Genomic DNA, 27,641 nt, shown 5'->3' on the forward strand with positions numbered 1-27,641 from the left:
GTTGAGTTGAGCTGCATTTTTAACTCTATTCGGGTTGCTCGAATCATGGACCTGACTCGACCGATATTTATAAATTTTTCAAAAAAAAGAAAGTATTATAATTAAAAACGATTAAATTGGAATATTTATGATAAAAAATAATATTTAGCAATCACTTTATTAATTTGTTTTTGTAATAAATAGTAAAAGAAACACGAAATCAAATTTGGAAAGGCAGCAAATAGAAACAATATGATTGGTAGCATGGCTGCCCCTATAGCCAAATGTTTGGCAGTCTCATAACTCACCTGGTTAATTAACTCTCATTATTCTAACCCTGGTTACCTTCTTCTTCTTCTTCCTCTTCTTTAACTTCCCCCCCACCCCCTGCTTCACTTTAGGTTACCAAAACTCTCCTCAAAATGTCCCTCACTGTTCAATCCAATCCAACTCCATCGCCATTTTCTTACTGCATTTCTTCACTCCTCTCCTTCTCTTGAATCGCAATCGGAAATCGGAAATCTCTCCGCCGTCTGCTGCGATGAGTATCTCTCCCTCTGCTTCTTCTTGCTCTTCGTCTTCCTCTTCTTGCGTCGGTTCAGATTCCGCCATTAATATTAAGAAGAAGAAGAATAATCTCTCCGCTCCTCTCCGGCCGCACTCGGAGAAGGCCAGAATCAAGCGGCGACGGAGGAATCAGGACGAATCGAAACGCGAGATTCATAATAACAACAGCAGTGGAATCAACAACAACAACAACGCATCTTCCGCTCGTCGGAGTTCCATTTACAGAGGAGTCACGAGGTAATTTCCTTCTCATTTTTTCTTTTTTCAATTTGATTTGTGTTTTCGATTTGCATGTTGAATTGAGATTGAGAAATCGCTGTTCCGAATCGAAATCTCAGGCATCGATGGACCGGCCGGTTCGAAGCTCATCTTTGGGACAAGAGTTCATGGAATAGCATTCAGAACAAAAAAGGAAGGCAAGGTAAAAAATAAAAAATAAAAAAATAAAAAAAATTACAAATTAATTAATTAATTAAAGTAGAGATCTAAAAAATTATTTGTTTATTCGGTTAATTTTTATTTAATTATATATAATGAAGCCCTGATTTTGTTTTGCTGACTGTGTATTGGGACCTCCCCCTGTCATCGCCAACGTTCATAATCGCTGCTCAGTTTATTTGGGTAAGCTCTCTCTATTTTTAAAATTACATAAATTTCTGGACACGTGTCAGGATAATAGTGGTGTCTTATTCTTCGAGTTAAAAATTTAGGGACGTTTAGAGCACTAATTCGAAATCGAAAGTCTTAGAATTGTTAAACAGGAATAAAAAACGCGGAACTATTTTAAAATCTGTGTTTAGAGTACCGAGTTCATTGAATTTCGAGAGAAATTATGAGTTTAGAGAGAGTTCGGTACTTAACCAACGAGCTTATAGTTAAAAATTTAGGGACGTTTAGGCACTAGTTCGAAATCAGAATCTTGGAATTGTTAGATAGGAATATTAGTTTAGAGGGAGTTCGGTACTTAAATTCGGCAAACGAGCTTAGAGACGTTTAGGGTACTAGTTCGGAATTGAAAATCATGAATAAAAGTTACCGTACTATTTTAAAATCTGTATTTAGAGTACTGGGTTAGCTGAATTCGGAGTGAAACTATTAGTTTAGAGGGAGTTCGGTACTTAAATCCGACAAACGAGCTTAGAGTTAAAAATTTAGGGACGTTTAGGGGACTAATTTGGATCGAAAATCTTAAAATTTTAAAATAGGAATAAAAAGTACCGAACTATTCTGAAATCTGTGTTTGGAATACAAAATTAGCTGAATTCCGAGAGAAACGATGTGTTTGAGGGATTTGGTACCTAAACCCGACAACCGAGCTAAGATTTAGAACCCGATTTCACTCGAATCCGAACTTGTGTTTCAAACCACTAGTNATGATAACGAGGAAGCTGCAGCACGAACTTATGACCTTGCTGCCCTCAAATACTGGGGACCGGAAACCACTCTCAATTTCCCGGTACTGCTAATCTTCAAGGCTAAAACTGACATTTCACATTTTATTTTCAGTTTTTTTCCTCAATTTATCTCATTAAATTTCCCAATTTCGTAATTAATTTCGAATCATATTGTTAAAAAAAAAAAAAAAAAAGACGGAATATAATAAGGACCGCAATTTAAAGAAGTCAATTTAAAAATATGGGATTTTCCTTTTTTAGTTAATTAAACATGTGAATTAAATATTAAATGTGGGGGCAAAAAAATGCAGGCAGAGTCGTACACGAATGAAATGGAAGAAATGCGGAAAGTAACGAAGGAAGAATATTTGGCGTCGTTGCGGCGGCGGAGCAGTGGCTTTTCTAGAGGCGTTTCTAAGTACCGCGGCGTGGCCCGACACCACTACAATGGCCGGTGGGAGGCTCGGATTGGCCGCGTTTTTGGAAGCAAGTATCTTTACTTGGGAACTTACAGTACGTTTTCTCTCTCTACTTTTTCAAACTCCACGTGGCATGCCCCACGTGGATTTTAGTCTTAGCTGACGCCTACTTATAACTACGTGGACTACTCTGTCAGCTAACGTGGCACCGTCCTTCTTACTTTCTTTTTTAAAATTGAATTTCTCCTAATAATTGGTTAAGAAATATTTAAAATTATTAGGGTTTTTTGTTAATTGGTTAGCTACTGGACATAGAAAAATGAGGTCGGTAATTTAAAATATATATATTAATTAATTAAATACTATTTTTATTTTTTTAAAATAATATATCTCAGTGGATTCTAATTTTTAATCCTTTTTCAATTATTAAAAGCAATTTTAAGCCACGAGTGGTCCACGTGGGTAAATAATTTGGGGGCTCGGAGGGGTTGTACGGCACGTGATCCTTCTCTGCTGGCCCTATTAAAAAATCGAATAAAACAGAACTTTTCGTCCACAGCTTTCCAAAAGTAACGGAAAAGCAGTATGTGTCACGTGCCATTTTTTTAAATTAATATTTTTAAAATTAATTTATTTTTTTGGGTTTTATTAGTTTTTCTTTTTCTTTTTTTAATAAAAACCAAAAATCACCGGAAATTCTTATGGACCAGTTGTTCTGTATTCCTGCTTTCAATATTTTGACTTTTTTTTTTTTTTAATTATTTTTTAATCTATTTTCTTTATAAAATATACATACATACATACATACATATACATACATACATACATACATACATGTATGTATATATATATATATATATATATATATATATATATATATATATTTCTTTTTCGCTTCCATGAATAAACTGTTGTTTACTGAGAAATGAAGAGAATATGATCTGTTTCTCTGATACGTTTGTAATTAATTAATTAATTTAGATTAAAAAAACAAGCATGGTCACGTGATTTCTTATCAAAATCCTTCCCAAACCAAACGGCATTTAAACTTCTTTAATCCCATTTAATGAAGTAATTAAATTAATCTTCTTACTTAAGCTTAGTTTAATCACATTTTATTATTATGATTAGACACACAAGAAGAAGCAGCTGCAGCATATGACATGGCTGCAATTGAATACAGAGGACCCAATGCAGTTACCAACTTTGACATTAGCAATTACATTGGGAGGAGATTAGAGACCAAATCATCAGTTTTTGAAGCAGCTGAGCTACCAAAAGAGGAGCCCAATGATTCCCCTGTTTCTTCTGAGGGAGAAGTTGTGTATCAGCCCGAAGAACAGCAAACGACGTCGTGGCCGAGCCTTCAATTCTCGACGATGCTTCCGTCGATCGAGAATAGCCCGTCAATGGGTGTCATGGGAGACGATCAGGATCTCAATTGGTCTTTCTTAGACACCGGATTCGTCGAGGTGCCTGACCTCCCGCTTGAGAAAACGAGTGAGTTAGCTGATCTCTACTTCGATGAGATCGGATTTGAAGACGACATTGGCTTGATGTTCGAAACGAGCATTGAGGATGGTAAAGAAGATCTTAATGTTGGGAAGATGGAGATGAACAATGCTCCTTCGCCATCGTCTTCGTCGATAATAACCAACTCGGTTTCGTGCGAAAAAGATGAGATTGTTGGGTTTTGTTGAAGAGTATCTTATAAGTTTCTTCCTTTTTTTTTTCAGGTTTGATTTAGAGAGGGAGGGACAAAAAAAATGTTGGAGATTTGCTTAGGTGTTTTTTTGTTTTAAATTTGTTTACTTAAGTTTGCAGCTAGAAAGAGCTTTACTTTTCTCAAGGATCTTTGTCACAACATATTTCTTAACGAAAAAACCTAGGAAAATCGAAGTAAAACGGCCCGAAGGAGGCTTCCACATTGGAATGGTATCTGCTCGAGGAGCCTGTCCATGCTTGCTTATCCAGACCAAACATCAACCTTTGGTCTAGGTAGCCCACTGGACGACACACCTCCAATCCAAGAAGTACGAGACGTAACAGTAGACTGAACAATAGAAATAATAGCTTAAAGAGAGGAGCGTCCAAGACCCATGTGAACGCAAATTCTGCTCATGTCGGTCTAAGAAAAACAACGAGACGTAACATTAGACCGAACAATAAAAATAAGAGCGTCCCAAACCCATGCAAATACTACTTTTGCCCATGAAAGCACATTGTGACGAACCATTAGAAGGGCTAGGGCTAGAGCCTCTACCGATAACACATCCACACGGTATGTAACGCGCTCAACCATAGCCACCACAAGGCTCATGTGGGCATCACGAATCACTGCACTCAATCCCTTTCAATCTATGTTGAGTTAAGGAAGCGTCGACGTTGAGCTTAAGGAAATAGATTTCACCCTCGACCTGGTTCAAGTTAATCCAACTTTTCTCGAGCGGAAAGTCAATTCTATTATAAAGTCAACTATTAAATATTGAAGATTTATTTAAAAGGAAAAATGGAAGATATTCAAACAATATTATAAAAAAAAATAAAAATGGAAATAATTCATGTCTAATCAATTATTCAATTTTACATTATTGGCTCAATAATTTTACCCAAAAGTACTAAATAATGAAAACCATTTACAGCAATCCATTTAATAATATGAACTTATTTGTTCAACTTGTTGATGTACAGATATTTTCTTTATTTCAATTAAATTAATTTCTATAATATAAATATATATTTATATATTATATATATACTTATTTTAAAATTTAAAATAAATAAAAATTCTAAATTTTCGTGTATTAATATTTACACCATAGGTTAGATTTCGAAATGGGTACAGCCTAAACCGTGAAAACGGGGTTGTGGGAGAGCAATACAAGCGTCGTGCTGCTAGGCGAAGCGGTGGAGTGCTGCACCCTAGATGGNGAAAAACACTTGCCATTCGTGGGTTATAAGGAGCATCCCGAAAACGTCCCGACAAACTTATAATTCTATCAATTAAATACCGAATCCGCTACAACTGAATCAATTTAGATTCTTAATTTGAAAATCCTTTGTACATCCATTCTTACATGTGTGTAGATTTTTTGAAAAATTTAGACAGTTGATCTGAAAAATAGTCAATTATTTGAAATGATGAGTATTTAATTGATATAATTTTTTTTTTTTTTGTGAGTAAATATTAAAATTTATGAGTATGAATTAATTTTTATTGATACAATTGTTAATTTTCAAACAAATAATTTAAATATCAAAATAATTTAAAAAAAAAATTAAAAAATATATTTTATTTTTACTCTGAAAAAGAGAGAAAATATATTTATTTTAAAAAAATATTTTAATTTCTATTACCTTGATTATCCGTACTTTCTCCCCGCCCTCTATATAAACCCTCTCCCCTTTCTTCAGTCACCGAGTCACTCCCGACTTGAATAAATTATGAACTCAGTTCTCATTTTCCTTCTCCTTCTCTCTCTCCGCCGCGCCGGAGCTTTCGATTCTCCTCCACCACCACCACCACCATCCGCCGACCTCTGTAAATCCACTCTCTACCCTAAGCTCTGCCGCTCCATTCTCTCCTCCATCCGATTCTCTCCCTCCGATCCCTACGGCTACGGGAAATTCTCCGTCAAGAACTGCCTCAAACAGGCGATCAAAATGTCGAGCGTAATCGGCGACTATCTCGATCGAGGAAGCGATTCGAGGCTGAATCAGCGGGAGGCCGGCGCTCTGGAAGATTGCAGAGATCTTTCCGATTCAAACGTGGAGTTTCTCCGGTCGATTGAGAGCGTATTGGAGGCGGCGAAGAGCGTGGATGAGGAACTAGTGGAGCGCGTTCAGAGTATTTTGAGCGCGATCGTCACGAACGGCCAGACTTGTATAGACGGATTGGTGGAATCGAGGAGTAGTTTGGGGAATGCGCTAACGGCGCCGATGTCGAGCGCCGGGCAACTGTACAGTGTGTCGTTGGGATTGGTTACGAACTCGTTGTCGCGACTGTGGAAGAAGCGGCGGATGAAGGGAGACGGAGGGGATTCCGCGGCGGGCGCGCGGAACAGAGAGCCTCTGAACACGCTGATCAAGGTACGAATTACGCTGTTTGTCTGTTCGTTCAGTTACACGGAACTTTTCATTTGCTTTATTCAATGCATAAAACAAAAATTGGGGAAAATATATATATATATATTGGTTTAAAAAAAATAAATTAAAATGTAGCCCCTACCATTTTCAAAATTACAGTTTTGTCCCCTATGATAAAATTTTATAAATAGTTTGAAAACTATATTTATGAAATTTTCTAATTTTTAAAATTATATAGACTAAATTTTAATTTTTTCTATATTATAGGGATGAAATTTGTAATTTATGGTTATTTTTTTAAAAATATTACCATATCTATAAGAGGATAATTTGGATCAAGAAAGGGTAAAAATGTAATTACACTCGTGGATAAATATGATTTAAGAAGAAGAAAAAAGAAAATATTAAATAGAAAAAACATTTAAAAATATCTAATAAAATTATAAAATTTTAATTTTGATCTATTTTGTGTTAAAATAAGTTTTTTTTTTATTATTTTTTTTTAATTTCGTGTTTAATTGACATTTAAACTTTTAATAATTAGTAAAATAAAATTTAATTACAGAATTAAAAATTCTTAAAAATTTATTAAATATATATTTGTAAAAAGGGTATGAAATTCACCTATTATTACACACATTCAATTTCTTTGATTATGCACTATGTTTAAAAGAAAATTAGTTGAATTATTATTTTGACTTTCAAATTTAATTCTATTTTAACATTTTTTTAATATTCAAATTTAGTTCAAGATCTTAAAATTAGTTCATTATGTTAAATTATTAATAAATTTTCTAAAAAAATATTATAGGTTATTCTTATATTTATAAATTTTAGAAATATATTTATCTTCGTAAAATAATAATATTATTTATCTATATTCTGTAAGTACATACTTCATTTTTTTTTTTTTAAATGTATTGCTTTAAAAGTGGATCCAACTCTCCCATGACCTTATTATTCTCCCCCACAAAGGGATATTAATGGGGCAAAAACCAGTTGTTTATATTAAAATATTAATTGTATTAAATATCCTTCAACCATATGAAATTAAATTGTGGGTAGATATTATTTAGAGGAGTTAGGAGTTGGGAAGTGGTACATAATTATATAATGTAAAAACTATACATTAATTTTATTTAATAACTTTATCCTGTTTTGGCTTCTTGGCGGAGCTGTAGACTTATCTCTCTTAATACTGTTAATTAACGTGTGAAATTAGGGGGAAAAAACAGAGGCATGTGCAAATATTAATGGAATTTAATATCCACCAACCAAAATAATTTAAATATGGAGGAAAATTATCACAAGAGGGGTGGAATATAATAATAAATTATGCACAAATTTAGCTTAATCTGTATTTAATTAATTGCTGATCTCTCTTAATTAGAATATTAGTATGAATATATTTGTTCTCTTTCTTGGATGATGAAAGTGATGAAAGTACCACGTCAGTTCATTTAGGGAATGATCGTGGGTTTATAAACAAAGAATACTCTCTCCATTGGTATGAGGCCTTTTGGGGAAGTCCAAAATAAAGCCACGAGAGCTTATACTAGTGGACAATATCAAAAAAAAAGAAAAAGTACGGAGGTGTTAGATGATGAAAGTCCCACGTCGGCTAATTTAGGGAATGAGGCTTTTGGAGAAGTCCAAAGCAAAGTCATGAATACCATTATGGAGAGTCATGTTCTTTTCATTTATTTATGTTTTCTCGGTGTCACGAGAGAAATTTAACTTAGTTTAATATTGTTTTATTCTTATCTAGACATTTGGTTCTTGAAATTTAAAATGGACATATTTGATGGAGATATTTGAAGTAATCGATATAATAGAACGATGACATAACCGATCGAATAGGGTGACTAGAAATTGCTTGCATTTATTAAATTTGTTGGCTGATTCTTTAGGAAACTATAGGCTTAATGGGTTAAGTTTGCATCAGGGACTACATAAAATGGGTTCATGCAACCAATCCACGGGCTGCTCAGGAAGGAAGCGTTTGTTGGCTGATTTAGGCACCACAGGAATCTTCATCAACGATACTGTGGTTGTTAGCTCTACTGGTGCAGACAACTTCACCTCAATTGGAGATGCTATTGCCTTTGCTCCCAACAATTCAATGCCTCAAGATGGCTACTTTGTTATCTATGTTAGAGGAGGATACTATGAAGAATACGTCGTCGTCCCCAAATACAAAACCAACATAATGCTCGTTGGTGATGGCATTAACCGAACCGTCATCACTGGGAACCATAGCGTTGTCGATGGTTGGACGACGTATAATTCCTCTACATTTAGTAAGTAAATCGTAAACTCATAACCTGTTTACTTATTTTCGCTGAATTCTAAGTAGAGATCTTCATGAGGTAGGATGAAGACGGGGAAACTGTGAGATCCCATATTAGTTGGAGAGGAGACTGAAACATTCTTTATTAAGTGTGTGGAATCCTCTCTCTCTAACAGATGCGTTTTAAAAATCTCAAGGGGAAGTCTCAAAGAGGACCATATTTGTGAGTGGTGGGCTTGAGCTGTTACTAATGGTATTAGAGCTAAACACGGGGTGATGTGTTAGCAAGGAGGTTGAGCCCCAAAGGGGGGTGGACACGAGGTGGTGTGCCAAGAAGGACATTGGGCCCCGAAGGGTGGTGGATTGGAGGGTCCCACATCGATTGGAGAGGGAAATGAATGCCAGCGAGGACGCTGGGGATCGAAAGGGGGTGGATTGTGAGATCCCACATCAGTTGGGGAGGAGAACGAAACATTCCTTATAAGAGTGTGGAAACCTCTCCCTAGGAGACGTGTTTTAAAAACCTTGAGGGGAAGCTCGAAAGGGAAAGCCTAAAGAAGACCATATTTGCTAGCACTGGGTTTGGGTTGTTATTAATGGTATCAGAGCCAGACACTGGGCGATGCGTTAGCGAGGAGGCTAAGCCCCGAAGGGGGGTGGACACGAGGCGGTGTACCAGCAAGGACGCTGGACCCCGAAGGGTGGTAGACACGAGACAGTGTACCAACAAGGACACTAGACCTCGAAGGGTGGTGGAGTGGGTAGTCCCATGTCGATTGGACAAATGAATGTCAGCTAGGACGCTGAGCCCTGAAGGGGGGGGGGGGGGGNGGAGGAGAACGAAGCATTCTTTATAAGAGCGTGGAAACCTCTCCGTAGCAGACGCGTTTTACAAACTTTGAGGGAAAGTCCGAAAGAGAATGCCCAAAGAGGACAATATTTGCTAGCGATGAACTTGAGTTCTTACATAAGCCTGCTTTGTCTCTGTCCTCACTTCCTATTCATACATCATCCTCACGATGGCGGTCCAATCTAGTTGACAGGGACGCCCAGCCTCGTTTAACTAATAGGAAGAAATCTCTCACCACTCCCTCTCCATTCTTCGACCCGTTCAGTGCAGTTCCCGTGTATCATGTTAGTTTTACGCTGTTTGATATATAAATCTTAGTTTAATGCTTGGATTTTATGTGCTATATGTTTGCAGCTGTTTGTGGGGATAGATTTGTAGCAATAGATGTGACATTTAGGAACACAGCAGGGCCAGAGAAGCACCAAGCAGTAGCACTAAGGAGCAGTGCAGATCTCTCAACATTCTACCGCTGCAGCTTCGAGGGCTATCAAGACACTCTCTACGTCCATTCCCTAAGACAATTCTACCGAGAATGCGACATTTACGGCACAGTAGATTTCATATTTGGCAATGCCGCTGCAGTTTTCCAAAAATGCAATCTATACGCCAGAAAGCCACTCCCGAACCAAAAGATCGCCATCACGGCACAGGGCCGAACCGATCCGAACCAAAACACAGGTATCTCGATCCACGACTGCACGATCAAGGCAGCCCCCGACTGGGAAACGGATTACTCAAACTCGACGACGACAAACTATCTTGGACGGCCGTGGAAGCAGTACTCAAGAACAGTGTATATGCAGTGTTACATTGGGGATTTGATCAACCCTGTGGGGTGGTTGGAGTGGAATGGAACAGCAGGGTTGGACACTTTGTATTATGGGGAGTTTGAGAATTATGGGCCAGGAGCTAACACAAGCTTGAGGGTGGATTGGCCTGGCTATAGCTTGATGAATATTACTCAAGCTATGAACTTTACTGTCTATAATCTTACTATGGGAGATACATGGCTGCCTTACACTGATATTCCCTTCTCTGGTGGTTTGGTCTAAATGAATTTACTGCTACCCATGTCCGAGGAAACTTGATCAACTGCTACCGGTGTTTGGATGAACTGCTACCCATGTTTGGAAGAACTGCTACCCATTTTTGGAAGAACTGCTACCCATGTTTGGATGAACTGCTACCCATGTTTTGATGAACTGCTACCCATGTTTGGAAGAACTGCTACCCATGTTTGGATGAACTGCTACCCATGGTTTCTAAGCTCACTACTCTACGAGATTGCAGAAGAAACGCTTAAATTTTTGCCTTTACTCAGGATTTGAAGCCAAAAGTTGCCACTTCCAATATTTATAATTTTAGAAGGAAGAGGGGATTCAAATCTTTATTGGTTGGTTGGATTTTGAAATAATGATTTTGAAGTCTGAAATTTCACACGAGTTTATGCTCAAAGTGGACAATATCATATTGTTGCAGAGAGTCGTGACATGGTATTAGAGTCATGCTCTTAACTTAGTGATGTCAATAAAATTCTCAACAAAGTAGTTGGGAGTCTCAAAGATATAGTCAAAAGTGACTCATGTGTCGAATAAAATGTGTACTTTGTTCGAGGACTCCTTGATTAAGGAGCGGCTATTCGAGGGTTACATAGACCTCGGAGGTGGCTCTACGGTGTACTTTGTTCGATGAGAGGATTATTGAGGATGAGTGACACATTAACTCATTTTTTATTTTTAATATAGTTAACTATATTATAAATAAGGGTAATGACGTTAGAAAAATTATTTAAAGTTTTGTTTATTCTTTTGAAGCCATTGCGAATTTCAGCTTCATTCCATAGCGAACGAAAATCCGTAATATGCAAATGCTAAATATGCGGCCGCTACTGTCACAACCGCCGCCGCGACACTCGCCGTCACCGGTAAGACCCTCCTTGTGTTCGTGAAGCCGGTGGCATATTTCTTACCAGTTGTCGCTTTCTGAGATGGAGTTCCGGTGCCGATCTTGCCGGTTTTTTCATTCTTACCCACTTCCTCTGTTTTTGATTCCTTCCCCTTTTCTGGATTTTGATTTCCTTTCTCTGTTGGTTTCTGATTTGGGTTGTTGATTTTCTCATCCGGTGGCGTTTTCTCCTTGCCGGATTCTCCTTGTACCGGCCCATTTTTAGCTGCCGCAGGCGGTGGCACCTCCGTCGGCGCCGGTGTTGGAGCTTCTTCTTCAGCCTTCACTGAGCCCTTCTTTTGGAGTTCTGCAGATTTTCCCTTATCTTCCTCCTCCGGCGAGATTTCCTCACTCTCCTTTTTCGGGGTTGTTTGTTCTGGTTCTTTGGGCGGCGGAGTAGCGTTTCCCGGCGAGGTTTCTTCACTCCCCTTTTCTAGGCTCGTCTGTTTTGGTCCTTTCGGCGGTGGAGTAGCATTTCCCGGCGAGGTTTCTTCACTCCCCTTTTTTAGGCTTGCTTGTTCTGGTTCTTTGAGCGGCGGAGAAGCATTTCCCGGCGAGGTTTCTTCACTCCCCTTTTCTGGGGTTATTTGTTCTGGTTCTTTCTGCGGCGGAGAAGCATTTTCCGGCGAGGTTTCTTCACTCCCCTTTTCTGGGGTTTTTTGCTCTGGTTCTTTCTGCGGCGGAGTAGCGTTTTCCGGCGTGGTTTCTCCACTCCCCTTTTCTGGGGTTGTTTGTTCTGGATCCTTGGGCGCCGCCGTGGCCACCGCCGCCGGTGGCGCAGTTTGTTTGGGCATTGTAATGGTGAGAAATCCAGCCTCTAATTTATGATGAACTTTGTCGATTGAGCAATCTTGTGGGATTGGATACGTTTTATTCAATATGAGCAATCTGTTAGTTGCGAGAAGCCGATCTCCGGTCACCACCACCGTCCGTGCCCCTTCTTCCACTTTAACCTTAACATGTTGCTCGTTGAAATCTGAAAACACAATTCCATCACAAAACAAAATTATCAGATTAAAAAATAATAATAATATATATATATATCTTCAAATTCCCCTATATTTTTATTTTTAAAAAATATTTCTTCCTTAAAAACAATATTATCAATTTTATTGACTATTTATCACAATTTCATTACAATATTAGACGGAAATTCAACCCGAGGTATGATTTTGACTAAAAAGTTTGTTTGAATGAAGATTTAGGGACTTTTTCGTCTCCGTTATTGCCTCTTATTTCAATCTCGTAAAAATTTGGTGAAAATAGGAGCGTAATTCTAAAATTTACTGAGATTAAAATTTGGTTGAGAATATATATTATATTTTCATATAATATTAAAAAAAAACGTTAATTTAAAAATAATTTTAATATATATATATATATATATATTTTTTTTTTTTTTTTTAACTAATAAATTCAATAATATTTTCTAAAATAATTTTTAAAAATTCAAAATTTAAAATTTCTATATATATATATAAAAAAGTGAGTAGGTGGAGATTTGGCCGAGTCGAGAACGAGACCCATTTAGCCAATGGGGAAAAATCTCTCTCGGTTCTCTCCCTCCTTTCTAGTTTAAATCGAAATTCCCGAAGTAATTTAATATTTAAGGAAATAATTTTAAAATTTTGATAATATTGTAATGGTTGAAAAAAATAAAAATATTTTTGAAAGTTATTTTTTAATATTATAAATTAAAAAAATAAAATAAAACTCATTAAATAAAAATTGAATGCAAAATTTGGGACCAGGAAGTTCGAGCCGGAGAATGTGGGCTTCGTTTTCATCTTTTTCTACAACATTAGGAGTGAACGGCTCGTTGTAAGCCCGGAGGGATTGACGGCGGAGGGCGCCGAGTCCGACGGTTCTTGGTCGTCCTGTTGCCATTCTGGTCGCCGGAAAAAATGGCGGTTCTGTTGCTGTTGTTGGGTCGGGTTTTTTGTTTTGTTTTGACGGGTCGGGTTGATTTTCGTAATGGGTTGAAATTAGGGCTTTGTTTGGGCGGTATTTATGGGGCTTGGAAATTGGTTGCTTCGAATTGGGATTATACCTTTTTTGATTTGTTTGATAAAGAGGACATATTTTCCCCCTTTTATGCACTAAAGTATAACTTTTCTGTTCCATTTTCCCCTTTTAGTGTGCTTCGATCGCTTTCCCGTTCTTATGCGAAATGTTAGATTTAGGGTTACATGCTCGAGAAGCTCGTTGTATGTTTGAATCATGTCGAGAAAAGTTCGATTTATGTTTGATTTTTTAGTTCTCGAGCTGTGACAATAAACATATAATACAAAATTTAAATATACGTTACTGGTAAATTTATGGGTAGAGTGAACAAGGGAGAGGATGAATCGGGAATCTGCACGGTTTGAATTGAGAGAAAAATTTAGACCTACTCGAGATTCAGGTTGGTTGGGTGGGTAAGCTATCCAAAGCAAGCTAATATGGTTCGGTATCCAATCCAACTATATTCTCTACTTTTTTCGAGTTGTTCGGGTTATCAATTCGTTTGGTGAAAATTGAAGAAATAAATCTAGCCAAATTTGGTTCGAGTTGATTCGGGTTGGGTCTAATGACAAAAAATTTCAACCTAAGACCGAACCAAATTTTCGATTCTAAAAAAAAGAAAACCCAACGTAACATTTACGTTTGAGTTGGGTAATTTGAGTTGTTCGAGTTTGAGCTCAATTTAGTCTCGAGAAATGTAATCCCAATTTATCGTAATAGTATCTAAATTGTGTTAGAGCTGGTTTTGTTATTTTCTCGGGCTTATTTGTCTATTTTAGAGATTGAGCAACTTGGTGGAATGAGTCAAGAAATTTTGAAGTCAAAACGAGAAAACTCGAGCGCATAGCATTGAGGCGCCAATCGGGCATCTAAATGCTGGCTTGCAGGTAGCATTAAGGCAATACTTCATACTCTCTCAACGATACAAAATGCAGGCTCTCGCCTCACTCAGCACCGTCGTTTCTCCTTCAATGCTACCTTTAATGCTAGTCGTGTCTCAACGCTTAATACGTGTGCATCCAACATGTTTCAGTAGCATCTTCGACAAGTTCTTACCTTAATTGAAGATGAAGCATCTCGATGCTGCAATTGGGTATTGTTGTGAAGAATGTTCGAACTCGATTTCAACACGTACGATCCTCAACCAACACCCAAAAAATGGTCTCGCTCTCGACAAATTTTCGTTCGATCGGCGTCGGATACCATTGGCAGCCTTTTGTTCCCATTTTAGGGTAGAGTAGTTCCGAGAAGCTACTTTCTCTTTCTATCCATATGCCACCGTTTCGAGTTCTTAGAACAATCCAGAGGTTTTAATCACTTAATTTTCATCGAACCATGACGAATTTCAGCTATATCGTCACAATGAGCAGCTAGAGCTCGTTTCTCTAATTCGAGACTGAGCTCAAGTCTCCAATCGTAAGATTACGAGACTTTCAGCTTCATAAGTTCGAAATTATTTTCTAAATAATCTCCACGAACAACTAACGGATTGTCGATCGAACAAAACCGTGACATTTTAGTCGAAACACGAACAATTAAAAATCAAATCTAAAACTCGAGAACCGATTAGAATAATAAAAGCTATTTATTTTAGTTGAAATTTGAAAATGAATGTAAATTAAAGGCAGCACGTTGTGGTTCAAAGCAAGGCATCTCTCTGCCTCTAATATATATATAGAAAACAGAGAGCTCCGATCTAGCATTCCACTGATCTGATCTTCTTTTGCCTTCTCTCTTCCCGTCGGCGATCTGATCGGCCGCTGAACCAGAGAGAGCCGCCGCCTCCGCCGCCGCTGTTGCCGCCGGAAGATCGCCGGTTTCAGGTAATTTAACTTTACGAAGCTTTCTCCTCTTGTGAGCATTAGCATTTTCACTTTCTTACTCATTTTATTCCCTTCTTGCAAAACAAGGAAATCTAAGGTAAAATCAAACGGCAAAATATTTATTTTTTAATTTTTAAAATTAATTAATTAATTAATTATATATATATATATATAATATTTACGGAACAGAGTCGGGATTTACAAGGAAAAGAAAGTTACCGAATGAATAAAACTCGAAATTTCTACTAATTTCTTAAACATTTGGATTAAGGATTAAAAATAATTTTTTTTATTAAATTTTCGCCATTAATTTATAAATATTATGCTATTTAAGTTTATTATTTACAAAAATTTAGTATTTATTTTAAAGAATTAAATTGAAAAAAAATTAAAATATATGTTTAACCTTTGCATTAATATTTTTTTTTGTATATATAAAATTAATTAATTAGGAACTAAAATTAAATTTGAGCTATAAATCTATAATATTCTTATAATTAATTAATCCATATTAATGGATAGTGAAGTAATTTCACTATAATTATTTAAGACTAATTTATTATAATTTCAAGATAATTTTTTAAAAATAATAATTATATTCATTTGCTTATTTTAGCTTACATTTAATGGATTTATATTAAAATTAGAACTAAAAAAATAATCTATAATTCACTGAATAAAATTTTATAATTTATCTAGAAATTTATATTTATAAATGTTTTATTGATTTTATTTATTTTTAGGTTGAAGCGGAGGATTGTATTCATAATGCTTAACTTAAAACCGCCATGGAAATGGAAGTGGAAAGAGGTACATTTTCTTTCCTTTTCTTCTCGATCAATGAAAAACTAAATGCGAAAACGTTCTATCAGTGAAAACATAAGATCCTCGAGTTGCTCCATGACTAACTTTTCTACTATACTTGTGACTTCCGTGACACGGTCTCGCCCGGAAATCATTTAAAAAACAGAGTGAGTATTAAAATAGAACTGTCTAAAAATTTAATACATAAACCATCACATGACTGATCAAACGAAATCAAGAGATCTTAGTGATTAATTACGCGAAACACAGTAAGTAATTTTTCCACTCAAACTATTTTCAGCAATCACTCTGGAGAGTGACCATTGGTGGCTAGTTACTCTGTGCACAAAATGTGTAACCCTTACTTTTATAACCATTTTCTGCAATCACCTGCGGAGCGACCAATAGTGGTTGGTTACTAGATTCCTAACTAACTATTACCACCATCTCCTTAAATCATCGAACATAATATGCATACAATAGGTCACTGAATTATTTTCGTATAATTTTATTAAATCTAATTTATTCGATCTTCAAAAATTTTAATTTTATCGATTTTAATTTGATCATCAAATAATATTTTTATAAGATTTAGATCGTACATTATCTATTTATTTTTTAATATACAATTTATTTATGATCCGACCATGAAAGGGTAAGGGTGTTTGGAATTGGAGCTTGTATTTAAGTCCCTTAATCTACACTTGGATTAACAAGGAAGCTCATTAATGGCGGAAGAAGCTTGAGGAATCTGTTCTCTCTGTTTCGCTCCCACTTTTTCCAAGAACGTCCATTATCCCACGACTAACCTTTCTCTTTCCCACCAACTTACTCTACTTTTACGGATTCACCATTCCCCAGCTTTCTCTCACCATTACAACCGGCTTTTTCCATTGCTTTAACTTAACTTCCTCTTCCGTATTCGGATTTCTGCCATTGCCACTCTCATTTACGCTTTCAGGTAACCTCTCTCTCTCTTCTTCGCCCTATTGCCTCTGTTTTTGATTCGGATAATTGCTGAAGCAGGGTTTGGACGGTAATTGTTAGTAGTGTTTCAATCTTCGCTGATTGTAATGTAGTTTTGTCTTGATTCTACCTGATGCTGTTTGTTCTTCGATTTACTGAAAGAATACTGATTCCTGCTAATTAAAAACTGAGAGAGATTGCACAAAAACTTCCAGGAAATGAGGCAGCGACTCTGGATTTAGAGGGTTTTATGAAACAACAACGTAGTTGAACATCGATCTTTGAGTCTCATTTCTAATTTTAATTGAAATATCTGTAAGTTCAATGTTGAAGAAGTGGGTTCAATTTGTGTATGTTTTTGTTCTTGACAGTGTGGGTTTAACTCTTCGGGAAAGAAGATGGCCAAAATTTTTGTTCAGGTGGTTGTGATTCTGTGCTTGGGTTGGTGGTGGTGGGCTATAATGGTGGGCGCTGAGAATTTGAAGTACAAAGACCCTAAGCAGCCAGTTTCGGTTCGAGTTAAGGATCTTCTTGGCCGAATGACTCTGGAAGAGAAAATTGGTCAGATGGTTCAGATTGACAGGAGCGTTGCCAATGCTACAGTTATGAAAAATTATTTTATTGGTAAAGCAATAGTCTCTCGCTCTCTCTTCCCTTTACACTCTCAGTTTTATCCATATGTTCTTGAATATTTGCACGTTTAATGATAGAGTAGTTCATACTTCAGTGTACTGTTTGGTGCTATTTTCAATTTAGGGAGTGCTAAGTTCCTGATTTGGTTTATGTCTACTCTGAATGGATGCTGTTCTTGGCTACATTTGATTCTTGTGGCCAATAACTGAGGTGGTGAGCTAGTCATGCTTGCCACTTTGTCACTAAATTGATGCTCTATATGATATCTTAGAATATTATAGTTTTTCTTAGTGTTCATTCAGTTCCAAGGAGAAGAAAGCTGAAGTTTAATTGATATCATTTTCTTCATAATAAAACCTTTGAAGTGAACTTTTTAAGAGTTTAATCGTTACATGAGTAGCATGCTGTTAGATTATATTTGAAGCATTGTAGCTGTTATAATGTTGTGACGGTGAGTTCTGAAGTTTTGTAACTATATTTGGTGCGATCTCACATTGGTTGGAGGGGAGAATGAAGCATTCCTTATAAGAGTGTGGAAATCTCTCCCTAACAGACGCGTTTTAAAACCGTGAGGTTGACAGCGATACGTAATGGGCCAAAGCGGACAATATCTGCTAGCAGTGGACTACAATATTACTATATATTTGTATGTGTCAGTTTGTTGAATTGATCTGTCTAATTCATGTTCAAGGGCATATAATCTAGAGGGTATTGAGTTCCATTATGACTTGTCACAACTAACGAATGATTGAAGAGCTTCTCATTCATACAAAACCCACACATTTACTATTCAAAATTTGATTGGAATCAAATGACTGAACTTTTCTAAGAGCATGAACTGTGAAATTTGTGCAGGAAGTGTGCTAAGTGGTGGTGGAAGTGTGCCGCTGCCAGATGCTCGTGCTCAAGATTGGGTTGACATGATCAATGATTTCCAGAAGGGTTCTCTTTCTAGTCGATTGGGCATCCCAATGATTTATGGCATTGATGCTGTTCACGGCCATAACAACGTTTACAATGCTACAGTATTTCCTCATAATGTTGGACTGGGAGCTACCAGGCAAGTTTGCAACTCTGATCTAACAACCTTGACCTTTACATCTAAAATCCAAAAATTTCAATGCGAATTTAGAAATTAACTCATGAGAAATAAGAACTGAATTAGCTCGTTAATTAGATATCTCAAGGCAAGAAAACTTGTTTGAGATTCGAATCACTCCACTAGTGATTGATCTAGTCAAGGTTGAATGATTCTAAACATATAAACTATATTACATAGAATTGCAAAGAAGCTTGAACTAGCTTGAAACCCTTGTTCCTTAAATGAAACTTGACTTCACTTAACGTGACTCGACATTATCTTGTTGTAAATTTGGATAACTTCACATTTTACTTAAAAGTTCATATTACATGATTGAGATGTTTTAGTTTCTACACAGGAACCCTGACCTACTTCGAAGGATTGGTGCAGCAACAGCACTAGAAGTTAGAGCCACAGGGATTTCTTATACCTTTGCTCCTTGCCTTGCGGTAAACCCATGTTTCTTATTGAATATCTCACTATTTGTTTGAGTAGTAAGCTGGATATATAACAGGGAAACTTCTTTTAGGTTTGTAGGGACCCGAGGTGGGGGCGGTGTTATGAAAGCTACAGTGAGGATCCAAAACTTGTGCAAAATATGACTGAGATTATTATTGGTTTGCAAGGAGAGCCTCCTGCTAATTATCGGAAGGGGATTCCTTATGTTGGTGGAACGTATGGCCTTTGAACATGTTGAATTTTAAAACTGTGAATTCATTGCAAAATGTTATACTTCAACCAAATTAATGAGATAATATCTGATTTCTTTGTGAAATCCTTTCCTCCTCTCTGCACATTTATTTAAAACACTTCAAATTTTCTTTCAGGAAGAAAGTTATCGCCTGTGCAAAGCACTTTGTTGGAGATGGTGGGACAACTCATGGCATCAATGAGAATAACACCGTTATTGACAGGCATGGACTGCTCGGCGTTCACATGCCTGCCTATTTAGATTCGATCATCAAGGGCGTTTCATCGGTAATGGTTTCGTATTCTAGTTGGAATGGAGTAAAGATGCATGCCAACCGTGAGCTGATTACTCGCTTCCTCAAGGGTACCCTTAAATTTAAGGTATGTATGAAAATTTAAGGTATGTCTGACAATTTAATGATGCTGCTGACTGATGTTTTCTAATTTTACTATGAGTATTTTCAGGGTTTTGTCATCTCAGATTGGGAGGGTCTCGACAGAATAACTTCTACGCCGCATTCTAATTACACGTACTCTGTCCAAGCTGCAATTTCAGCTGGCATTGACATGGTTGGTGGCTCTCTTTAAGGATACCTTAAATCAAACTTGGTCTGATTATATGATTGATGCATTGCTTTGAAATGTTGGAGTATTTAGGCTTTGGTTCTGTGTGTTTTGCAGGTCATGGTTCCTTACAAATATGTGGAGTTCATTGATGATCTTACGTTGTTAGTGAAGAACAATGTCGTATCGATGGATCGAATTGACGATGCTGTTGCCAGAATTTTATCAGTCAAGTTCACAATGGGACTTTTTGAAAGCCCCTTGGGTGATTACAGCCTCGTCAATGAGCTTGGGAGTCAGGTCTTACTAAAAAACATATAACTGACTTCGTTTTTGATTGGCTATTCAATTTACATGAAGTTGATCTTTACTTATGTTCACATGGACATAATTTTGCATCTATAATTAATAGGCACATAGAGACTTGGCAAGAGATGCTGTGAGGCAGTCACTCGTACTGCTGAAGAATGGTAAAAATGATAGCGATCCGTTGCTACCCCTTTCAAAGAAGGCCCCAAAGATCCTTGTTTCTGGTACTCATGCTGATAATTTAGGATATCAATGTGGTGGGTGGACAATTGCATGGCAAGGATTCAGCGGCAACAATGCTACAAGGGGTATGTTTCTTTTCACTCATGCTTCAGAACCATATTTGAGATTTCTTCACGCATTAAAAATGTTTCCTGACTAGTCGGGAAGATCTCTGGGGAAGTTTTGAAAGTGCATATAATAGCTCAAGCCCACCGCTAGTAGATATTGTCCTCTTTGAGATTTCCCTTCTGGGCTTCCCTTCAAGGTTTTTAAAACGCGTATGCTAGGGAGAGGTTTCCATACCCTTATAAATAACACTTCGTTCTCCTCTCCAATAGATATGGGATCTCAATGCTAAAATAGCATTGTTCCAATAATTTGGAGGTTAACAATTTGGAGGTTTATGTCCTCTCCAACTGATATGAGATCTCAATGCTAAAATAGCATTGTTCCAATAATTTGGAGGTTTATGCTAGTCTAAACGGGCTCAAAAGCACATTCTTATTAATTGTACATATCTATAGTATTAGTTGTAGATAACAAAGATTTTTTCTTATGGACTTCTTGAATGCCAAAACTTACTCGGATAAGCCAGATTATTCTCTCCTTTATGTTCATTCTTCAGGGCTTTCCCTTTGATATTAGAGTAGAAACAAATTTAGATTTCCTTTTCCTGATCGACAGGAACTACCATCCTAGCTGCCATTAAATCAACAGTTGATCCGAGCACAGAGGTTGTATTCCGTGAGGATCCCGACAGTGACTTTGTTAAGTCGAATGGCTTCTCATATGCCATTGTCGTTATTGGCGAAGCCCCGTATGCCGAGACAGAAGGGGATAGTACGACGCTTACCATGTTAGATCCAGGTCCAAGCATCATAAAAAATGTTTGTGAGTCTGTAAAGTGTGTGGTGGTTGTCATTTCTGGGAGGCCAATTGTGATGGAACCATACGTTTCATCCATGGATGCTCTTGTAGCAGCTTGGTTACCTGGGACTGAAGGCCTGGGAGTCACTGATGCCCTCTATGGAGACCATGGGTTTAGTGGGAAGCTTCCAAGAACATGGTTTAAATCTGTAGATCAACTGCCAATGAACTTTGGAGATCGACACTACGATCCACTTTTTCCTTTGGGTTTCGGTCTCACGACTGGATCGGTCAAGGACATCGTTGCGAGGTAAGTACTACTATTACTCCATCTTTATGGTGTTTGTGTGATTTAAATTTGCTAATCTATGTTCAAGCATCTTCACGTTCTTCTTTGTTCATCCGTTGCATCTGAATTTCAAATCTTTCAACATCATTAAGATGTCAATTTTCGATTTCATTTTATGCATAGGTCGACATCGGCAGGAGCTCAAGCAACACCATCCTTTATTGCAATGATCGTTGCTACAATCGCCATTTGTGTACTACAGGTACACTTCTAGTTCTATCTAGTAGGCATTAGTTTGTTGCAAACTTTGGTAGCTATTTTTAGGAAATTTTGAGCTCTATGAGGGTTACAATATCATCAGCCTCAGATGCTTTGCCATTTATTTTAGCGACTGGTTATATTATGGATTTGTAGTAGCAAAGACTTTTCAGTTCCATTTATATATTAACCTTTATTTTCTTCTTCATGGTTCTCCATTGATCGATCCCAGACATGAAATCATGATATTTTTCATAAAACAAAAAGATAATAGACAATGAATATATACTTTATACCAGGATAAAATTCGGTTTGGTCATTCATATATTCGATGTCAATGGTTATGTATATTTTTCTTGAATCGTAATGTGCAAAGAATATAGATGCTATAATTATCATACTATATATTTTAGTTCATAAACATTACTATATACATGGGGTATACAATATAAATGAACTGTTTGTAGGTTTCTCCATCTATTCTCCTTGTTTGTAACATTGCATAGAATGATATGCATAAACACACATACATATAGTATGCCTACAATTTGCTACTATATGGTATATATATGTTATTACTCACTAGAATGGTAAATTTTCATTTTGAAAATGTTGGCTATATAATATATATTTCATCACTTAATCATATAGAACACATATTTTACCGAGTAGAGAAGGTCCCAGAGATTCGTATAAATTATGATAATTTTGGACTAAACTAGAAAATTAGATTATTATGAACTTCTTGTGAATAGAATATTAGACAAAAAAATCAATGTGTCTAACTATTGTCTTTAAAAGGAAAAATTTATAGTTCGAAATCTTCCTTGCCCTTAAAATTTTTAATCTTCAAATGAGCAACGCTCGTGTATGTTTTATCCAATTGAGTCATGCTTGTGTTGACAATAATTAAAAGAAAAACCGTGATTTTAATGTTCAATATGATTTATTCTAACATTTAAATAACTACAAACAATTTCTAAATTGAAATTAAGAATGGAAATAGATACATACTTCTTTTAGGAGAAGCAGGAAGACTGGTGTTGTGATTCTGGATGTGAATGTGAACCATCCAAGCACGTGTGATGCACGTGCATCCATATCAAACCATCCTCTGATCCTTTTCTCTGTTACATATTCATAGAGTGAGATGGACGAAAATGCAAACATCATAAAACAACCAAACAATGAAATAAAATAAAGGACTTTCGTGTTAGTTTTTACTTGTAAGTTCATTAGAATTGTAGTTGAGCTCCCCATGAACTGATTCACTGTAAAAAGAACAATCAGTAACGGAATGGATCGTTAGAAGATATCTTATGATGACAACGATGATGATGCGAAGATCTTGATTCTTACCTGACGACGATGATGAGGAAGAAAATGATTCCCACTTATTGAACCTGAGAAGCCAAGAATCCGATCCGATCTCCGAGGAGGAGAGTCCATCGACCCAGCATCGAAATCGGGTGCCCTTCATGTCACCATATAACCCTCTCATTCCATCTACCAATTCCTCTCTACTTTGCTCGTTCCCGCTCGTATCCACAACTACCCCTTCTGCATGAAAGATGGACTTCAGATGTTCAAGATACACCTCCGACTTCTCGACTTCACCACGCCTCCATCTTTCGTAAAGCACGTAAAATTTCACGCCTTCAAAATAAGGATCAGTCGTCTCCACTTTGCAGCAGCAGCCTTTGAAATCTACAATGTCTCTAGGGGACATCTTTGGACCAAGTTGGAAGCGGCCTATAGCCTCTATGATCCCTCCTGCACATCTCTCAGCTGCATGAGTTATTTTCGGGTTGTCCTTCGCATTCTCGGCGTACCATTGCAGTAGCTCCTCCTGTGCATTGCTTACCTACACAGACGAGGGAAACATTTGACACCATAAATCTAACGGTTCACCGTTGATATGTACTTAGACGATGAAGAGTTTTCAAGGCCACAGACCATTACACCATAGACATTGGGGACGCTAAAAAGCTCGGTGTCGTTTCCAGAGTCGCCGCAAACAAGAACATTGGCTGGAACTTTCCCATCAGCTTTGAACTTCTTGAGAAGATATGCAAGTGCCTCTCCTTTTCCAGCTCGTTTTGGCAATATATCTAAAGCAATTCCACTGCTGTAGATTACTTTTACATCCAACTGACAGAATACATTCAATGAGTTAACAGGGTAACACAGGACAAGCAAATGAGTGCAGAAGAGAAAGATTTGCAGCATAAACCATCTCGGAGAGAGCAAGCAAGAGTGTTGTTCTAGTTTTTTTCTTCTTATTGTTGAACAGGCATCTAAGCTCACTCCTTGCTCATGACCCAATTTCCATTGATTCAGGAAGATCCTCCCCACACCCAAGACGAGAACAAACCGTGTTTTTTTTGTAATTTTAAATACCATTTTTGTAACATGGCAATGCACCGCTAGCAGATATTGTCTTTTTTTGGATTTTTCCTACTGAACTTTCCCTCAAGATTTTAAAAAGCGTATGCTAGGGAGAGGTTTCCACACCCTTATAAAGAATGCTTCATTCCTTTGTCCAGTCAATGTGGGATCTCACGATCCACCCCCTTGGGGGCCCACCGTCCTCACTGTCACACCGCCTGATGTCTAGTTCTGATACTTTTTGTAATAGCCCGAGCCCACCGCTAGCAAATCTTGTCTTCTTTGGCTTTCTCTTCCAAGCTTCCCCTCAAGGTTTTAAAACGCATCTGCTAGGAAGAAGTTTCCACACTCTTGTAAAAATGTTTCGTTCCCCTCTCCAACTAATGTGGGATCTCACAATCCACCCCCTTGGGAGCCCAACGTGTACACCACCCAGTGTCTGGCTCTGATATCATTTGTAATAGCCCGAGCCCACCGCTAGCAAATATTGTCTTCTTTGGTCTTTCTCTTCCAAGCTTCCCCTCAAGGTTTTAAAACGCATCTGCTAGGAAAGAGTTTCCACACTCTTGTAAGGAATGTTTCGTTCCCCTCTCCAACCAATGTAATATCGCACAATCCACCCCCTTGGGAGCCCGGTATCTGGTTCTGATACCATTTGTAACAGCCCAAGCCCACCAAAGTTTTAAAATGCATCTACTAAGAAGAGGTTTCCACACCCTTATAAGGAATGATTCATTCCCCTCTCAAACCAACGTGGGATCTCACAATTTTAGTCCTAAAACTTCTAAGTTCCGTCTTGATCTCTGAACTTTCAAAATGTCTTTACTGTCTAAAATTCTAAGTTTATTCCATTTTAGTCTCTAAACTTTTAAGGCATCGATATTACTTCTTCTAGTTCATAAACTCTTAGAACGTCTACATTACTACTTTTAGTTCCTAAACTTTCAAGATGTAAAAAAGAAAACAATCATTTTGGTCCAGTTGAATTCAGCAACAAATCCAGTTCAGACCAACAAAATAAGCATCAACTTACCCCTCGTTTCTCCAAGCAATCAGACAGAGCATCCGCCACTTGGGGACCTTTATCCTTCTCTATGAAGAAGCTAACCTTGAAAGGCCGTTGCTCCGTTTCTGACTGTAATATCCTCATTTTGTGCAGTAGGTTGAAGAAACATCCCAATCAAACCAATTAGGGCTAAAAACAAAAGCATCCTCAAGAAGCAATGAGATATACAGAACATCAATTCAATGCATAACTAAGGAATGAAAAACAAAAAACAAATCAAATTATCATCTCTACCTGCGGCTTGAGTTCCGGAAATCTTAGGGTTTCCTCCACAACTACATCTCGATTCCACTTCCAATTCAGAAATCCTTCCCATTCCTCATCTGAAACCATCAAATCGCCATAAGCAATCTCGGTTCCAACCGACATTATCGTCAAATCTGGAGTCAACAGAGGCCTTTCCCTTCTCAACTTTCGGTAACTCGTCGGCGATCTTCCAGTTGAGAACACAAGAAGAGAATTCCGACGGTAGTAAGCTTCCCATAGAGCATTAAACTTGAGAAGCGATGTGTTCTCATCATCGTCATGATCGACCTGTATGTACAATCTTCAATTAGTTAAAATTTCGAGATGGAAAATGAAAAGGTGTTCGCGAGGTTGAAGAAACTCACCATTGTTAAATCAAGATCGGAAACTATCATGAGCTTCGCTGAAACATCCAGTCGATCCATTGATGATGAGTCCGTTATTCGAGATTCAGATTAGCCCAACTCAGGGGACGAAAAATCGTGATGTCTGCTGAATATTTATACCTTTTTCGCCGTTCAAATGGCCGACTGTTGCAGTTCTCAAGCAAATTACTGTAAGGTTGAACTTCACGTTTAGATATTGAATTTGTGTCTATTTGAAGAATAAATAAATAAATAAATAAATAAAAAGCTTTTTTGATATATGACGTAATTTTAAATATTTAATTTTTGTTAAATTAATCTTTATTATTAATTTTTTAAAAACTTATTTCACACAAAGGGCTGAGCCGAGTTCAAACTAGCGACCTCTAACTTATTTCACACAAAGGGCTCAACCGAGTTCAAACTAGTAACCTCTTGATTTGCAATCAAATGCTCTACCACTGAGCTATGAACCATTGCATACCTGCATATTTATTAAAAACTTTTTGACCTATTGATCTGCAAGTTTGAACCTCTTGATCTATAATATCCCAGCATATTTATTAAAATTCACAACTTTGAAATCGCTATGAAGGCTTAATCGAGTTTGAACCTCTTGATCTACAATATCCCAGCATATTTAAATGAGTTTGAACCTCTTGATCTACAATATCCCAGCATATTTAAATGAGTTTGAGCCTCTTGATCTACAATATCCCAGCATATTTATTAAAATTCACACCTTTGAACTCTGAATTTCAAAGACAAATGCCCTACCACTGAGGTTCATAAAAAAAAAGTAATTGAAAAGGGCACAACCGAGTTCGAACCGATGACCTCTTGATCTGCAGTCAAATGCTCTACCACTGAGCTGTAAACCCTTGCATTTCTGCATGTTTATTAAAATTCATACCTTTGAAATCGCTCCAAATTTCAAAGCACTTAGGTTCATAAAAAATAGTAATTGGAAAGGGCTCAACCGGGTTCAAATCGGTGACCTCTTGATCTGTAGTCAAATGCTCTACCACTGAGCTATGAACCCTTGCATTTCTGCATGTTTATTAAAATTCACACCTTTGAAATCGCTCGAAATTTCAAAGCACTTAGGTTCATAAAAAATAGTAATTGAAAAGGGCTCAACTGGGTTTGAACCGGTGACCTCTTGATCTGTAGTCAAATGCTCTACCACTGAGCTATGAACCCTTGCATTTCTGCATGTTTATTAAAATTCACACCTTTGAAATCGCTCGAAATTTCAAAGCACTTAGGTTCATAAAAAATAGTAATTGAAAAGGGCTCAACCGGGTTCGAACCGGTGACCTCTTGATCTGCAGTCAAATGCTCTACCACTAAGCTATGAACCCTTGCATTTCTGCATGTTTATTAAAATTCACACCTTTGAAATCGCTCCAAATTTCAAAGCACTTAGGTTCATAAAAACAAGGGCTCAACCGAGTTCGAACCGGTGACGTCTTGATCTGCAGTCAAATGCTCTACCACTGAGCTATGAACCCTTGCATTTCTGCATGTTTATTAA

At 37.3% G+C, this 27,641-nt stretch overlaps 5 protein-coding genes and 4 non-coding genes across 10 annotated transcripts; 3 read left to right on the plus strand and 6 right to left on the minus strand.

Moving 5' to 3' along the window:
- The first annotated feature begins 375 nt into the window (after positions 1-375).
- LOC111801395 (ethylene-responsive transcription factor WRI1-like) lies at positions 376-4,208 on the plus strand. The gene is made up of 6 exons (XM_023685377.1): positions 376-783; positions 885-967; positions 1,159-1,171; positions 1,918-2,002; positions 2,252-2,453; positions 3,491-4,208. Exons 1-6 carry the CDS (start codon positions 521-523, stop codon positions 4,057-4,059), a joined length of 1,215 nt encoding a protein of 404 aa, XP_023541145.1. The 5' UTR covers positions 376-520; the 3' UTR covers positions 4,060-4,208.
- Positions 4,209-5,792: 1,584 nt separating this feature from the next.
- On the plus strand, positions 5,793-11,201 carry LOC111801316 (probable pectinesterase/pectinesterase inhibitor 25). Its single transcript, XM_023685264.1, has 3 exons — positions 5,793-6,448; positions 8,391-8,745; positions 9,940-11,201. The coding sequence occupies exons 1-3, from the start codon at positions 5,804-5,806 to the stop codon at positions 10,635-10,637; spliced, it is 1,698 nt and encodes a 565-aa protein (XP_023541032.1). The 5' UTR covers positions 5,793-5,803; the 3' UTR covers positions 10,638-11,201.
- Positions 11,202-11,360: 159 nt separating this feature from the next.
- LOC111801317 (proteoglycan 4) lies at positions 11,361-13,504 on the minus strand. The gene is made up of 2 exons (XM_023685265.1): positions 13,278-13,504; positions 11,361-12,505 (listed from the first exon to the last, which is right to left on the minus strand). The coding sequence occupies exons 1-2, from the start codon at positions 13,414-13,416 to the stop codon at positions 11,418-11,420; spliced, it is 1,227 nt and encodes a 408-aa protein (XP_023541033.1). The 5' UTR covers positions 13,417-13,504; the 3' UTR covers positions 11,361-11,417.
- Positions 13,505-15,283: 1,779 nt separating this feature from the next.
- On the plus strand, positions 15,284-22,243 carry LOC111801784 (beta-glucosidase BoGH3B). Of its 2 annotated transcripts, XM_023685940.1 has the most exons (12): positions 15,284-15,356; positions 16,100-16,166; positions 17,498-17,750; positions 18,615-18,819; positions 19,199-19,289; positions 19,370-19,515; positions 19,668-19,911; positions 19,996-20,100; positions 20,212-20,394; positions 20,507-20,711; positions 21,310-21,802; positions 21,965-22,243. In XM_023685940.1, exons 2-12 carry the CDS (start codon positions 16,125-16,127, stop codon positions 22,053-22,055), a joined length of 2,058 nt encoding a protein of 685 aa, XP_023541708.1. In that variant the 5' UTR covers positions 15,284-15,356; positions 16,100-16,124; the 3' UTR covers positions 22,056-22,243. The 2 variants fall into 2 exon arrangements, with proteins under 2 accessions (XP_023541708.1, XP_023541709.1); XM_023685941.1 differs by lacking the exons at positions 15,284-15,356; positions 16,100-16,166 and adding an exon at positions 16,878-17,121.
- Positions 22,244-22,936: 693 nt separating this feature from the next.
- On the minus strand, positions 22,937-26,312 carry LOC111801786 (sucrose-phosphatase 1-like). The gene is made up of 7 exons (XM_023685942.1): positions 26,105-26,312; positions 25,728-26,027; positions 25,461-25,562; positions 23,996-24,190; positions 23,399-23,903; positions 23,264-23,310; positions 22,937-23,166 (listed from the first exon to the last, which is right to left on the minus strand). Exons 1-7 carry the CDS (start codon positions 26,162-26,164, stop codon positions 23,059-23,061), a joined length of 1,317 nt encoding a protein of 438 aa, XP_023541710.1. The 5' UTR covers positions 26,165-26,312; the 3' UTR covers positions 22,937-23,058.
- A 762-nt stretch (positions 26,313-27,074) lies between these two features.
- TRNAC-ACA lies at positions 27,075-27,146 on the minus strand. Its single transcript has one exon. It is a non-coding gene; the product is annotated as a tRNA-Cys (tRNA).
- An 89-nt stretch (positions 27,147-27,235) lies between these two features.
- On the minus strand, positions 27,236-27,307 carry TRNAC-ACA. Its single transcript has one exon. It is a non-coding gene; the product is annotated as a tRNA-Cys (tRNA).
- Positions 27,308-27,396: 89 nt separating this feature from the next.
- TRNAC-GCA lies at positions 27,397-27,468 on the minus strand. Its single transcript has one exon. It is a non-coding gene; the product is annotated as a tRNA-Cys (tRNA).
- A 78-nt stretch (positions 27,469-27,546) lies between these two features.
- TRNAC-GCA lies at positions 27,547-27,618 on the minus strand. Its single transcript has one exon. It is a non-coding gene; the product is annotated as a tRNA-Cys (tRNA).
- Positions 27,619-27,641: the final 23 nt, after the last annotated feature.

Source organism: Cucurbita pepo, chromosome LG09 (assembly GCF_002806865.2).
Source record: "Cucurbita pepo subsp. pepo cultivar mu-cu-16 chromosome LG09, ASM280686v2, whole genome shotgun sequence".
Taxonomy (NCBI): Eukaryota; Viridiplantae; Streptophyta; class Magnoliopsida; order Cucurbitales; family Cucurbitaceae; genus Cucurbita; species Cucurbita pepo.